The 16,595-nt window shown below is 45.0% G+C and overlaps 1 protein-coding gene across 1 annotated transcript; it reads right to left on the minus strand.

Annotated features, from left to right (window-relative positions):
- Positions 1-1,049: 1,049 nt before the first annotated feature.
- On the minus strand, positions 1,050-2,126 carry LOC124279693. The gene is made up of 2 exons (XM_046715526.1): positions 1,515-2,126; positions 1,050-1,293 (listed from the first exon to the last, which is right to left on the minus strand). The coding sequence occupies exons 1-2, from the start codon at positions 1,816-1,818 to the stop codon at positions 1,190-1,192; spliced, it is 408 nt and encodes a 135-aa protein (XP_046571482.1). The 5' UTR covers positions 1,819-2,126; the 3' UTR covers positions 1,050-1,189.
- Positions 2,127-16,595: the final 14,469 nt, after the last annotated feature.

A 16,595-nucleotide genomic window follows, 5' to 3' on the forward strand; every position in this document is an offset into this window, starting at 1 on the left:
GATGTTTCTGGGAGGAGCGTAAGCCAGAGATCTAGCATCATCATCCTGGTCCAGTTTGGGTCAGTTCTTCAGACAGAATGGCGGGTAATACCAAGACCTGCCATACGCAAGTTAATGAACAGTACGCTATGCAGGGGCCGTGCATATATCGCCCAACATGATGGTGGAAACATTAGATAGTTATTCTCAAAGTACCTTCCCAGACATTTAGCATTATTATACCTTCACCATCATTTCATCATTTTTTATGTTTTTGTTTCGGACGGGTTTCTTGTCAGCCTAATGGTTAAACTAGTACACATAACTATATACTGTGTATATCAGAATCGCTGTTCACAATGTACCAAACGAAAGACCAAATATACAAATCGCCCTTTCAAGGGTACATTGTACACTCTTTTTGCTCAAGGAATGAACATATTCGTTAAAAACATACATGAGTGATGAGTGTAAATCCAGGGTTCAGTGACCAAACAGTTTTGAGAAGTGACTAAGTCTCTCCCAGTAGCAAGAGAACAAATGGCAAAAATAAACCATCAAGTCAAGAATGATTGGACAAGTCTAAATTGCTACATCATGAAACGTAACATTGGTCTGGTCCTTTTGAATTTACTATGGTATGTATAAGGTAAGTATTTTAGATACGATATCTATATTTCTGAGACTAAACGCCAGTCTATACGTTAATTACATGACTGTGTGTCAGTGTTTTGGCCAAAGTGTGATCGGCCCTGTATGAACGATAATTGTGCCATCTGTCTGATGAGTTTAACCTCTACATACCGGAAACTTTACCTTCCAGGACACCTCTTTTGAACAAAATACATAAACTATCTGAAACCCGGAAACACACGTGCAATATCCATCTTTTATCGGGATTGTTCAACTGTAGTTTACATCAGACTAAAACCCAAGTCTTAACTCGACATACGGCCAGACCCATGACTTAAACCGAACCGGTGGTGCTGTTGTATATAAGGCTTAAGGATATATCAATAGACGCTTTATGGTAACTTTCTTCACAAAGAATCAAGTCATATATTCACAATTCTCACCAAGATCAACCCGTTCCGCTGGCTGATTAGCTCCTGTAAACATACAATGTGTGTGTGCAGGAAGAGTTGGGGATCGGGGTCTCTGTATATTGCATTTCTATACACAAACAACCGCGTGGTACACGGGCTCAGGATTAATCAGACCAACGTGAAATTCCTCCATACATGCCGAGGTGTATACATATGTCTGAGTGCACGTCACGCTTGAAGGACGAAAGTGCAGAGCCTTCTTGTGGACCTATAATTGACAGTATTTCATTCAGAGAAAGCCCGAAATGTCAGGCCTCCGCTTGACATTTCCCCTTGACATATACATGTAATTAAATACACTACAATTGCACAGGATTGGTTTACATTCCAGCACATTAACTGGCAGCTTACACTGAAAGTTACTCTTACGATTCAAGCTGGATAGGTTCACAGAGCAATAACAGTCCTGCATATTCGGGCTATATTTACCTGTTCGCAGGAAGACGTTATTGGCAAACTGGCCGAGTGCCACTGGAGCGAACACCCCGGCTATTGTATTGAGGTTCCGTCGAAATCCAAACATGTTGTACTTGGCCTCGCAATCATCGTCATAGACGCCGAACAGCGTGGAAAACACTCGTTTATACCAGCGTCTAGGGGGTATCAGGGGTGCGTTTTCGTTCCCCCCGTCAGCCGGCACCCCATTCATCTGTAGACTTTCCAAGTGAATAAAGTTCCTGTTTGGGGTATCCTCTCCAAGAGTTCCTCCAGAACCATATCCATTCCTCATCATTTAGGATTGCAGTTGCCAGACAACGCTCTCATGTGTAGTTACAGGCAGAACTCCGACAAGCTGTCGCGGTAACTTAAACAACAGCTAGCGTGGCACTGTGCTAATGTGTAGTTACTTATCAGCAGCCTGTGTATAACTGTCCGACACTGGCTCGTGGAACTTCGGCGCTACTCCGAAGCATGTATGTGTGTACATATATGCTGTATAGAAAGACCGCCCCATGAATCATAGCACTAGCGCTGTCGCTCGGTCTCTACTAGCATCAGCTGTTCGCGTACAGCGCCGTGCAGTAGACACAGCTGTTCCTGGATTTAGGCCTGGGATTTACCATATTTAATGGAGGATTATCGTTTGTGAAACTTCAGTAGGGTATTTCACTGTTTCCTCAAAAGATTACATTTTTATTTTTTCCTAGTATACAGTACACAGTATCACGAAAGAGACACTATACCGGTGTATGGTCTCCCATCACGTCGGTATATTGTACAACGACCTCTGCGCCATTCATACTTCGTTATAACAAATACGTTATACCGAGGGTAAATATTCTCTAGTTATAAGGCGAACGATTGACAGAATTCGTTTGTTTGATGAGCGCATGGACGAGGCCATGGATTCCTATTATGACCAATTGAGGCCCAAAGATATCTATCTGTGTATCTATATAAAGGATCCGTGGTGTGTACGCTCGAAAGATGATACTTTCATTTCTGTGATACTTTCATTGATACGGTATTAAATGGTTTAAATGATGTGATGTTAGTAGAATATATCTATTTGTTTTAATTAGGGCGAATCATTAAATTAATTAGTTTGCGTATCTATGTTTCCAAATTATGAGCCGATAATAATTCATTTCCATTTCGTTGTCATCCATCGATTACCAAGTTAAAACTGCATGCGATATTTCTCCTTAAAACGGCAACCACGGTAACGATGACGTCAAGCCAACGACACCAACGACGCGAATAAAAGACATTCGTTATGAAATCAAGGTTCTATTTGCAGCACGATTTTAACGGCTAAGGCCAACTGTGGTGAACAGAGACCCCTTAGAGCCCGACATGGTTTTCACACAGATACATTTCGGCACAGCTCACCCAGTTAACTTCACAGACGTCACGGGGTGGTGAGGGGGTAGGGGCGGGGTGGGTTGCAGTACTTTTATCACTGTAACCCCATTGCAAGATATCCATGCAACGTCGGTATTCATTGGTTTTATGTAGTGATAAATGCTGGGATGAGAGCAACGGTCTGGTAGACCACACTGTACATATATGACCTTTCCCACAACTTGTGTCGAAGTATGTGTCGCTGCTGAAGCTGCGGTTGTCTTTTCACATCTGAGTGAGTGAGTATGGTTTTACGCCGCTTTTAGCAATAGTTCAGCAATATCACGGCGGGGGACACCAGAAATGGGCTTCACACGTTGTACCCATTTGGGGAATCGAGCCCGGGTCTTCGGCGTGACGGGCGAACGCTTTAACCACCACAAGGATACCCCACCGCCCCCATTTCACATCGGAACTATTTGGGGACTGATTTCAGTTGAGTTTAAGTATCAAGTATAAATGGGGAATAAACGGCTTGGTTGAGTAGTCGGTGCAAGATTTATGTGTGCTTTAAGTGTGTGTGAGTAGCAATAGAATTATCACTACATAACTCCATATGTAAGTTCACACAAATCTAACACGTGTTTGCGGTGTATGACTAGAGGGCTCGTATTAGGGCTCTGGTCTTAGAGCACACAAGCCAGGTGACATTTTTCTCAATAAATATTGACAGGGTTCAAAAGGTCTTATAAAGATACAAGCATGATCTACATTTAATATAAAAGGTGCACTGACGGTAAAACTGCTTTTTAAAATTTAACTGCTGTGTTTTAAACTGATATTTCAATATAAAATTAACTCTGTGCATTTTTAAAGTATACGGTGTCTACGTGTTAGTATTGACATGTTATAAAAGAAGACTCTTCCTGTATACTACCCATCAAAAGTTTAGACTCACTAGTGTAAATGTAGCAACTTACTTCAGTCAACTGTTCTAAACTAGATTTTGCAAAATATTCCATACTGTTTAAAGGTACTGTTTACACATGAACTGATGTATTGTAAAACAAATTAGTAATGTTGAAAAGTTTATTGTCATAAGTTCAATAAATGATGAAACTCAGTGAAAATTAGCGAATTCTTAACAAAACGTTACACCAAAACGCAGCTGTTGACATGCACGATAAGTGCACATGCTTTTCAGCAATTTGATGCATGATCCTCGTGCAATTCATCTGCATAAGGTTTGCAGTTGGTTCCCCTCAGTTAGTGGAGAAATTCATCTTCGATGTAACCACATATATATACATAACATAGAGTGAGTGCTTTAAGTGAGTCTAAACTTTTGATGGGTAGTATATATGCCTCCATCCTTAATGTACAGTTCCATCTGGGTTGTACAGTGGTAGAAAGTTTAGATACGAAAACAGTTTCATCCCATCAGTTAGCGAGTGGAAGACTATGTGTGTGTTTTATCACGTGACGCCGTGCTGTTGGAGGAAAACAGAAAAGAATAGACAAGTTTACTATATTGGTGCAAGCCACCAGTCTGTTGACAGACCGCAGATCATTATCAGGATGAGGCTTTTATCCAGCGAATCATGGCTCCACAAAGGGGCGCAACTCTGGACAGCATCTTTCCGTCTTTTAAGTGTACAACGCGTATTGTATGTTTTGTATGTCTTGGTCAAGGAAACTTATATGCCTCAGAAAATCCAAACACGATAGCTGAAAAAGAATCCCGTACCTATAAACAATTGGACAAATAGCAGTGATTCGCCGCTGCCACAATTGTAATGTATATTGATTCGGTATAAAACACGTTGGAATGTTGGAATAAAGCTTAGTACCTTACCTGTTCTGAGAAACAGCATGGTACCAAACTGTCCCAGCGCCACAGGTGCTACCACCCCAGACAATGTCCCAACGCGTTGTTTGAATATGGTCTTGTTAGACCTTGGGTCTAACAGCGTCTCATAAGCTCCACAGAAGAAAGTTTTCATCCAGCGTAGAAATCGTTTGTGCGGCGGAGTCGGCAGGTCGTCGTCGTCTTCGTTGCGTTCATTATCCAGAATAAAATTCTCCAAGCTGATGTAACTGGAATAATCCTGTTTTTTCCTCAGTCCCAGATCAGGCACGTGTTTAGAAACGTTGTTGCGGGGGATCTTATATACTTCCTTCATTTTCGACGTCAACGACGAAGATTAAGTCACTCACGACGCAGGCTGTATTTTTACAAGTCGTTTTATAGATGAAAATAGATTCTTAGTCTGAACCTTTTATCTAATGCTGAAGTGCTTGGATTTTATATGTTCGGACGTAAACCAAACCAGCATTGCCTTTTCAAATATTAGTAATCACCATTGTTCGAAATACGAACCGTATCCACGCATTGTCTGTCAACGACTGAAGACGAGACGAAGACGCCTCTGTTTTAGCTGTGCACCAGTGACGGATTAGACGTGCAAAGGGAAAACAGTTAAAACTTATTGATCATCCACTATACGACGATAGTAATCGACATGTCTAGCCCCAAATCAGGATATGACAAAAAAGTGATGACACATTTATGACGACTCCATTAGCTGTATCGTGATTAAGCCTGGGGCTGTTACTTTACACTCCCCCACTTCCCAGTGGAGGAACCCGGCGGCGTTTTACGCCGTCTTCAGCGCGTCACGTCATATAGCTGTCACGGACCTGTCAATCAAGGCCTTTGTAACTGTTTAGGCAGTGTACTCATCAACCTAGATATAAGTTTATGTGTCAGTTTAATGTGATGTTAGACAGTTTCTTTTTTTTACTTTGAAGTGATTTTTAATCTTCGGTTTCAGTTTGATCACGGACAAAAACATCAGGGACCATACACATATGCAGAGATAGTTTTACAGCTCAAAATATCTACCATCTACTGCCTATGGTATTGTAGGTACCTTGCTGTCTAATAGTAACCATGCATATAAGAGGTATTACTTTCAAGTGAATATCCGGGTAAGAATTGGTCTTCAGTAACCCATGCTTGTCGTAAGAGGCGACTAACGGGGTCGGGTGGTCAGGCTCGCTGACTTGGTTGACACATGTCATCGTGTCCCAGTTTCGTATATCGATGCTCATGCAGTTGATCACAGGATTGTCTGGTCCAGACTTGTCTATATCATATAGCTGGAATGTTGCTGAGGTAAGGATCAATCAGTCAATCAATCAATCGATCACTTCAAGGCAGACCTGCTGAGACGTTTTCCGTTTGCTTGTCGGTTTATAGATTAAATGTTGCCAATTCCACGTTACATTTTAACTCTCATCTATTTATTTATATTGCAAGATCTTGTGTTTTTGACTGATTTACACGTCACAATTCATTTCACACGAAAATACCATGACGTGAATTGAACTTACAACCTCACATATCATGTTTAGGGACCGTTCATAAAGGGAAGAGGAAACGTTATTGCTTTTAAAAGAAGGGTGGGGGGTGGGGGCACCCATGTTTGTTCTGAGGAGGTTGGCGGGTCAGCAATTCTGTACATATTGATATTTAAAAAATATGCTTAAACTTATGGAGGGCGGGGTTGGGATGGCTCATTGACATTGTATATGATTCTCCATAAAAATCATCATCAACCCCCTAGCCATAAATTATGAACGTTCCCTTTGAGTTGTATTCCGGTGTATCACCACGGAGACACTGGGGCAGGTGATGACAGCATGCTCAATCTTATGTGTCATGTATACTGTCTGCATGTAACATGTGGTCTGTCTCTCGCCAGTCGTCATGGAGACGGTGACTACTGAATTGTTTAGTATATATAAGTATCCCGATGTTTCTTATTCGTCTTGATATTGTATTGCATTTCTGACGATTCCTGTAAAACATGGTGTTTGGGAACAGTCCTCGGGGCTGTCACATTTTCAACCCAGACCCACAGGTCCTTGTTAGCAGGTATCTGTATAGTCTACCAGACACCTTCCGGGTACAGTCGGAATGCCATGATAAACTATCAACCTGTCTCTTATTTCCCTTAGTTCTTGAGTTGTTTGCACAAAGACATTTAAGCGAGAGTTGAATATAACGATATTTTGAAGAGTATTTAAATATGTCAATGCGAGTCAGCTTAATATTGTAGGAAAACTTGAGGTAACGCAGGTGTTTAACCACTATAACTTTAATGAAAGCTACGAGAACGGGCATAGTGCTTATAAACGTAGAAACATAATCAAGGCGAATCTAGGATTCGAACCAACGACCTTAATTAATATTAGCTATGACTGAGTGAGTTTGGTTTTACGCCACTTTTAGCAATATACCGGCAATATCACGACTGGGGACACCAGAAAAGGGCTTCACACATTGTACCCATGTGGGGAATCGAACCCGGGTCTTCGGCGTACGAGCGAACGCTTTAACCACTAGGCCACCGCCCCTGCTAAGCTATGATGCTCGCCTTATGGACTCAACACAGCAGAGCCAATGGCGGTGACAAGGTCATCTGTGTCCCTTCCTCACAATTAAACTTCATGATAAGTGTAATTTTAGAATATCATCAACATAAATAGACGACCTGTTGTGATACAGATCAGTGTGACAAATATCTTAATGTCTTCATGGTAACAGTGAAGGTATTGCGCAAGTCGGGTCAGCCTGAACTAGGAAATTGTATCAGGATACATCAGTTATATGAAGTGTTTGTCGGGTACCATTTTTCTTACAATGAGTGTTTTAAAACGTATGTAACGAACGAGTGAGTGAGTTTAGTTTTTCGCCGCTTTTAGCAATATTCCAGCAATATCACGGCGGCGGACACCTGAAATGGGCTTCACACATTGTACCAATGTAGGGAATCGAACTCGGGTCTTTGGCGGGACGAGCGAACGCTTTAACCTCTTGGCTACCCCACCACCCCATGTAACGAACGAAAGGGAGTTTGATACGTTTCGAACAACGAGTGCAATTATCTGTTTCTTACATAACCTAAAATCACGAAGCTTTGGCACCGAATCGACATACATTTTGTCTATTACCATGATCACAGTACCACTTAACACCACGGCCATTTGTGACGTCATGCGACCTGCTGCGTATACTCAAACTTAGTGTGACTGAAGGGGTCGTTGTGAGCACGGATACTGTAAACAGAAATGTACCTTAACCAAACTCAAAATACAGAAACGTAATCGGTACCCTGAACGGCAGACGAGATTATATTGCTCAACCCCAAATCGAAGATGGTTCATCTTAAAGCTCCCGTTCGCTTGATTTTGGTCATTGTGTGTAGTTCGCCTCTGACATAATGCAATCGAAAACATATCATATAACTGTATGACAGTTCCCATCAACAAAACGGTGCGGAATGGACTCGTCCTAGGGTACGTTTTCTGTATTTGGAGTGAGTGAGTTTGGTTTTAAGCCGCTTTTAGCAATATTCCAGCAATATCACGACGGGGGACATCCGAAATTGGCTTCACACATTGTACCCATGTGAGGAATCAAACCCGGGTCTTCGGCGTAACGGCGAACGCTTTAACCACTAGGCTATCCTACCGCCCTTCTGTATTTGGATATTGTCTAGAGTACGTTTCTGTATACCTGGGGAACACATCTGTAGTACCCATGCCGACAACGACCACTTCAGCCTTAGTGTAGCCCTGTAGACACACAGACGTCAGATAAAACCCAAGGACATTTATTAACTCACAACCATAAAGTCCCGACATAGATCGGAGTGAGTTAGACCGAGGCGCCAGTAAGCTATCAATAATCAGGAAAGTAGTCCGTCATAATGTGACCTGAGGTCATCCGCATGTAGTAGTTTGGTTGGGTTTGGTGATGATGATTTTTAGGGGTGGGTGGGGGGGTGTCACCCATTTTGTTCTGGAGAAATGGGGGTCAGTAATTTGTACACATGTACTGGGGGGTGGGGGCGGGGGGTTTGAGCAATTTTGTACATATAGGCGGTTCCACTTTGATGAAACCTGTGAACACGGATTTGGTGCTGCCATAAAACAGAATCGTGGTGAACCGGGAAGAACCCACTTTCAAAGGTGTGTCCAAGGGACGCAACTCTGAACAGCGATTGGGGCTTCTGAAGACTGAGGCACCCCTGAGTGAATGAGTGACTTGACGAGCAAACGCTTTAACCACAGGACTACCCCACCGTCCGGAGGCACCCTTGAACACTGCAAGCAAAGGGAAATAATCAATTATATATCAGTCACAGTCCAATATCCAGCAGTTATGCACACATCCGAGGTCGCTGATTCAATACAGTGTGCTTTCATTGTTAACTGTATTCAATGTTTGTATTCACACATTATGAAACCAATATCGGTATTGAAAAAGTGTGCCTGTGTTTATAATATCCTTTATTGGATGTGATATCCTGACATTGTTCAGTCTGTTTATGCCGGCGTGGTGCCACGCTCTACTTCATGTATTTGTGTACCAACATTTAACTAATTAACCCCACCTTTAGAGTGAGTGAGTGAGTGGGTTAGTTAGTTTAGTTTTACGAACCCTGCCACCGATAGTATGAGTGTCGTTGTACGTGTATACACGCACGTACGCACCCAAAACGCGCACGCTCGGACGTACTCAAATGGCTGACCCCCTTATTGGTAGCATCTTCAAGTTCTTAGCGAAAACTGACAACTCCCCGTTTCTCAAAATGATTCCACCGCTACGAACTGTCGTAAGTCTGTTACGATGACCTTAGCTGCGCACAACGGACCCTTCGTCCTTTTCAGAGTTATCGACATTCGAAGATTGATAACAAGGGAGAGATTTGAGGTTCATGTTTTTGAAATGTTTGAAAATGTTTTTAAACTGTTGGATTTTAGTTCACACATGTTTCTTACAAATGTATACTGTACAATCTGACTCCTACACTATGTACCTAACACATACTGTCAAGTAGGCTGCATTGTTCGACCGGTTATGTTAATAAAACTATTAAAATCAATATAAAAATCAATTCGATGTATGTTACTAAATGCTGCTGAAATCAATAGTAACATATCCCTCAAAACAGTTGAAGTACATTTTCAAAACAGCAGCTGTGCAGATCGGGGCAATCTTCATCAATAGTCTCCTTCAGAAAGCTGTACTCATCAAGTATGTATATAAGATTAGACAGTGTCGTTATCAGAGGCCTGGTCAGGCCAATAGTTAGATGGTTTACTTGTATCCATGGACAAGTCTCAGCTAACTGACGTGACGATGTGGTCAACCGAGACGATGTGTACCCATTGAAGGTCGCACATTTAAGTGTGTATATTTGTGTGTGTGCGTGCGTGCACGCGCGCATGCGTGTGTGCAACTTAATGCGATGGGCTATCGCCCATACAGGGCTATGTTACTGTAAAGGGATGGGCACCAGAACATGACAGGGGTATGTATCTGTAAAGGAATGGGCACCAGAACATGACAGGGGTATACAACTGTAAAGGGATGGGCACCAGAACATAGCAGGGCTATGTATCTGTAAAGGGATGGGCACCAGAACATGACAGGGCTATGTATCTGTAAAGGGATGGGCACCAGAACACGACAGGGCTATGTATTTGTAAAGGAATGGGCACCAGAACATGACAGGGCTATGTTACTGTAAAGGGATTGGCACCAGAACATGACAGGGCTATGTTACTGTAAAGGGATGGGCACCAGAACATGACAGGGCTATGTTACTGTAAAGGGATCGGCACCAGAACATGACAGGGCTCTGCAACTGTAAAGGGATGGGCACAAGAACATGACAGGGCTATGTAACTGTAAAGGGATGGGCACCAGAACATGACCGGGCTGAGTAATTGTAAACGGATGGGCACCAGAACATGACAGGGCTATGTAACTGTAAAGGGATGGTCACCAGAACATGACAGGGCTATGTAATTGTCAAGGGATGGGCACCAGAACATGACAGGGCTCTCCAACTGTAAAGGGATGGGCACCAGAACATGACAGGGCTATGTAACTGTAAAGAGATGGGCACCAGAACATGACAGGGCTATGTTACTGTAAAGGAATGGGCTCAAGAACATGACAGGGCTATGTATCTGTAAAGGAATGGGCACCAGAACATGACAGGGCTATACAACTGTAAAGGGATGGGCACCAGAACATGACAGGGCTATGTAACTGTAAAGGGATGGGCACCAGAACATGACAGGGCTATGTAACTGTAAAGGGATGGGCACCAGAACATGACAGGGCTATGTAAACTGTAAAGGGATGGGCACCAGAACATGACAGGGCTATGTTACTGTAAAGGGATGGGCACCAGAACATGACAGGGCTATGTTACTGTAAAGGGATGGGCACCAGAACATGACAGGGCTATACAACTGTAAAGGGATGGGCACCAGAACATGACAGGGCTATACAACTGTAAAGGGATGGGCACCAGAACATGACAGGGCTATGTTACTGTAAAGGGATGGGCACCAGAACATGACAGGGCTATGTTACTGTAAAGGGATGGGCACCAGAACATGACAGGGCTATGTAACTGTAAAGGGATGGGCACCAGAACATGACAGGGCTATGTTACTGTAAAGGGATGGGCACCAGAACATGACAGGGCTATGTAACTGTAAAGGGATGGGCACCAGAACATGACAGGGCTATGTTACTGTAAAGGGATGGGCACCAGAACATGACAGGGCTATGTAACTGTAAAGGGATGGGCACCAGAACATGACAGGGCTATGTTACTGTAAAGGGATGGGCACCAGAACATGACAGGGCTATGTAACTGTAAAGGGATGGGCACCAGAACATGACAGGGCTATGTAACTGTAAAGGGATGGGCACCAGAACATGACAGGGCTATGCAACTGTAAAGGGATGGGCACCAGAACATGACAGGGCTATGTAACTGTAAAGGGATGGGCACCAGAACATGACAGGGCTATGTAACTGTAAAGGGATGGGCACCAGAACATGACAGGGCTATGCAACTGTAAAGGGATGGGCACCAGAACATGACAGGGCTATGTTACTGTAAAGGGATGGGCACCAGAACATGACAGGGCTATGCAACTGTAAAGGATGGGCACCAGAACATGACAGGGCTATGTTACTGTAAAGGGATGGGCACCAGAACATGACAGGGCTATGTTACTGTAAAGGGATGGGCACCAGAACATGACAGGGCTATACAACTGTAAAGGGATGGGCACCAGAACATGACAGGGCTATGTAACTGTAAAGGGATGGGCACCAGAACATGACAGGGCTATGTAACTGTAAAGGGATGGGCACCAGAACATGACAGGGCTATGTAACTGTAAAGGGATGGGCACCAGAACATGACAGGGCTATGCAACTGTAAAGGGATGGGCACCAGAACATGACAGGGCTATGTAACTGTAAAGGGATGGGCACCAGAACATGACAGGGCTATGTAACTGTAAAGGGATGGGCACCAGAACATGACAGGGCTATGCAACTGTAAAGGGATGGGCACCAGAACATGACAGGGCTATGTAACTGTAAAGGGATGGGCACCAGAACATGACAGGGCTATGTAACTGTAAAGGGATGGGCACCAGAACATGACAGGGCTATGCAACTGTAAAGGGATGGGCACCAGAACATGACAGGGCTATGTTACTGTAAAGGGATGGGCACCAGAACATGACAGGGCTATGCAACTGTAAAGGGATGGGCACCAGAACATGACAGGGCTATGTAACTGTAAAGGGATGGGCACCAGAACATGACAGGGCTATGCAACTGTAAAGGGATGGGCACCAGAACATGACAGGGCTATGTAACTGTAAAGGGATGGGCACCAGAACATGACAGGGCTATGTAACTGTAAAGGGATGGGCACCAGAACATGACAGGGCTATGCAACTGTAAAGGGATGGGCACACACAGAACATGACAGGGCTATGTAACTGTAAAGGGATGGGCACCAGAACATGACAGGGCTATGCAACTGTAAAGGGATGGGCACCAGAACATGACAGGGCTATGCAACTGTAAAGGGATGGGCACCAGAACATGACAGGGCTATGCAACTGTAAAGGGATGGGCACCAGAACATGACAGGGCTATGCAACTGTAAAGGGATGGGCACCAGAACATGACAGGGCTATGTAACTGTAAAGGGATGGGCACCAGAACATGACAGGGCTATGCAACTGTAAAGGGATGGGCACCAGAACATGACAGGGCTATGCAACTGTAAAGGGATGGGCACCAGAACATGACAGGGCTATGCAACTGTAAAGGGATGGGCACCAGAACATGACAGGGCTATGCAACTGTAAAGGGATGGGCACCAGAACATGACAGGGCTATGCAACTGTAAAGGGATGGGCACCAGAACATGACAGGGCTATGCAACTGTAAAGGGATGGGCACCAGAACATGACAGGGCTATGCAACTGTAAAGGGATGGGCACCAGAACATGACAGGGCTATACAACTGTAAAGGGATGGGCACCAGAACATGACAGGGCTATGCAACTGTAAAGGGATGGGCACCAGAACATGACAGGGCTATACAACTGTAAAGGGATGGGCACCAGAACATGACAGGGCTATGCAACTGTAAAGGGATGGGCACCAGAACATGACAGGGCTATGCAACTGTAAAGGGATGGGCACCAGAACATGACAGGGCTATGCAACTGTAAAGGGATGGGCACCAGAACATGACAGGGCTATGCAACTGTAAAGGGATGGGCACCAGAACATGACAGGGCTATGGAACTGTAAAGGGATGGGCACCAGAACATGACAGGGCTATACAACTGTAAAGGGATGGGCACCAGAACATGACAGGGCTATGCAACTGTAAAGGGATGGGCACCAGAACATGACAGGGCTATGTAACTGTAAAGGGATGGGCACCAGAACATGACAGGGCTATGTAACTGTAAAGGGATGGGCACCAGAACATGACAGGGCTATGCAACTGTAAAGGGATGGGCACCAGAACATGACAGGGCTATGTAACTGTAAAGGGATGGGCACCAGAACATGACAGGGCTATGCAACTGTAAAAGGATGGGCACCAGAACATGACAGGGCTATGCAACTGTAAAGGGATGGGCACCAGAACATGACAGGGCTATGTAACTGTAAAGGGATGGGCACCAGAACATGACAGGGCTATGCAACTGTAAAGGGATGGGCACCAGAACATGACAGGGCTATGTAACTGTAAAGGGATGGGCACCAGAACATGACAGGGCTATGCAACTGTAAAGGGATGGGCACCAGAACATGACAGGGCTATGCAACTGTAAAGGGATGGGCACCAGAACATGACAGGGCTATACAACTGTAAAGGGATGGGCACCAGAACATGACAGGGCTATACAACTGTAAAGGGATGGGCACCAGAACATGACAGGGCTATGTTACTGTAAAGGGATGGGCACCAGAACATGACAGGGCTATGCAACTGTAAAGGGATGGGCACCAGAACATGACAGGGACTATGCAACTGTAAAGGGATGGGCACCAGAACATGACAGGGCTATGCAACTGTAAAGGGATGGGCACCAGAACATGACAGGGCTATGCAACTGTAAAGGGATGGGCACCAGAACATGACAGGGCTATGTTACTGTAAAGGGATGGGCACCAGAACATGACAGGGCTATACAACTGTAAAGGGATGGGCACCAGAACATGACAGGGCTATGCAACTGTAAAGGGATGGGCACCAGAACATGACAGGGCTATACAACTGTAAAGGGATGGGCACCAGAACATGACAGGGCTATGTTACTGTAAAGGGATGGGCACCAGAACATGACAGGGCTATGCAACTGTAAAGGATGGGCACCAGAACATGACAGGGCTATGCAACTGTAAAGGGATGGGCACCAGAACATGACAGGGCTATGCAACTGTAAAGGGATGGGCACCAGAACATGACAGGGCTATGTTACTGTAAAGGGATGGGCACCAGAACATGACAGGGCTATGTTACTGTAAAGGGATGGGCACCAGAACATGACAGGGCTATGCAACTGTAAAGGGATGGGCACCAGAACATGACAGGGCTATACAACTGTAAAGGGATGGGCACCAGAACATGACAGGGCTATGCAACTGTAAAGGGATGGGCACCAGAACATGACAGGGCTATGTAACTGTAAAGGGATGGGCACCAGAACATGACAGGGCTATGCAACTGTAAAGGGATGGGCACCAGAACATGACAGGGCTATGTAACTGTAAAGGGATGGGCACCAGAACATGACAGGGGCTATGTTACTGTAAAGGGATGGGCACCAGAACATGACAGGGCTATGTTACTGTAAAGGGATGGGCACCAGAACATGACAGGGCTATGCAACTGTAAAGGGATGGGCACCAGAACATGACAGGGCTATGCAACTGTAAAGGGATGGGCACCAGAACATGACAGAACATGACAGCTATGTAACTGTAAAGGGATGGGCACCAGAACATGACAGGGCTATGTAACTGTAAAGGGATGGGCACCAGAACATGACAGGGCTATGCAACTGTAAAGGGATGGGCACCAGAACATGACAGGGCTATGCAACTGTAAAGGGATGGGCACCAGAACATGACAGGGCTATGTTACTGTAAAGGATGGGCACCAGAACATGACAGGGCTATGTTACTGTAAAGGGATGGGCACCAGAACATGACAGGGCTATGTAACTGTAAAGGGATGGGCACCAGAACATGACAGGGCTATGTAACTGTAAAGGGATGGGCACCAGAACATGACAGGGGCTATGTAACTGTAAAGGGATGGGCACCAGAACATGACAGGGCTATGTTACTGTAAAGGGATGGGCACCAGAACATGACAGGGCTATGTTTACTGTAAAGGGATGGGCACCAGAACATGACAGGGCTATGTAACTGTAAAGGGATGGGCACCAGAACATGACAGGGCTATGTTACTGTAAAGGGATGGGCACCAGAACATGACAGGGCTATGTTACTGTAAAGGGATGGGCACCAGAACATGACAGGGCTATGTAACTGTAAAGGGATGGGCACCAGAACATGACAGGGCTATGTAACTGTAAAGGGATGGGCACCAGAACATGACAGGGCTATGTTACTGTAAAGGGATGGGCACCAGAACATGACAGGGCTATGTTACTGTAAAGGGATGGGCACCAGAACATGACAGGGCTATGTTACTGTAAAGGGATGGGCACCAGAACATGACAGGGCTATACAACTGTAAAGGGATGGGCACCAGAACATGACAGGGCTATGTTACTGTAAAGGGATGGGCACCAGAACATGACAGGGCTATGTTACTGTAAAGGGATGGGCACCAGAACATGACAGGGCTATGTAACTGTAAAGGGATGGGCACCAGAACATGACAGGGCTATACAACTGTAAAGGGATGGGCACCAGAACATGACAGGGCTATGTAACTGTAAAGGGATGGGCACCAGAACATGACAGGGCTATGTAACTGTAAAGGGATGGGCACCAGAACATGACAGGGCTATGTAACTGTAAAGGGATGGGCACCAGAACATGACAGGGCTATGTAACTGTAAAGGGATGGGCACCAGAACATGACAGGGCTATGTACAACTGTAAAGGGATGGGCACCAGAACATGACAGGGCTATGTAACTGTAAAGGGATGGGCACCAGAACATGACAGGGCTATGTAACTGTAAAGGGATGGGCACAGAACATGACAGGGCTATGCAACTGTAAAGGGATGGGCACCAGAACATGACAGGGCTATGTAACTGT

The sequence above is a fragment of the Haliotis rubra genome, unplaced genomic scaffold (assembly GCF_003918875.1).
Source record: "Haliotis rubra isolate DU_JTF1 unplaced genomic scaffold, ASM391887v1 Scf255, whole genome shotgun sequence".
NCBI classification, from domain to species: domain Eukaryota; kingdom Metazoa; phylum Mollusca; class Gastropoda; order Lepetellida; family Haliotidae; genus Haliotis; species Haliotis rubra.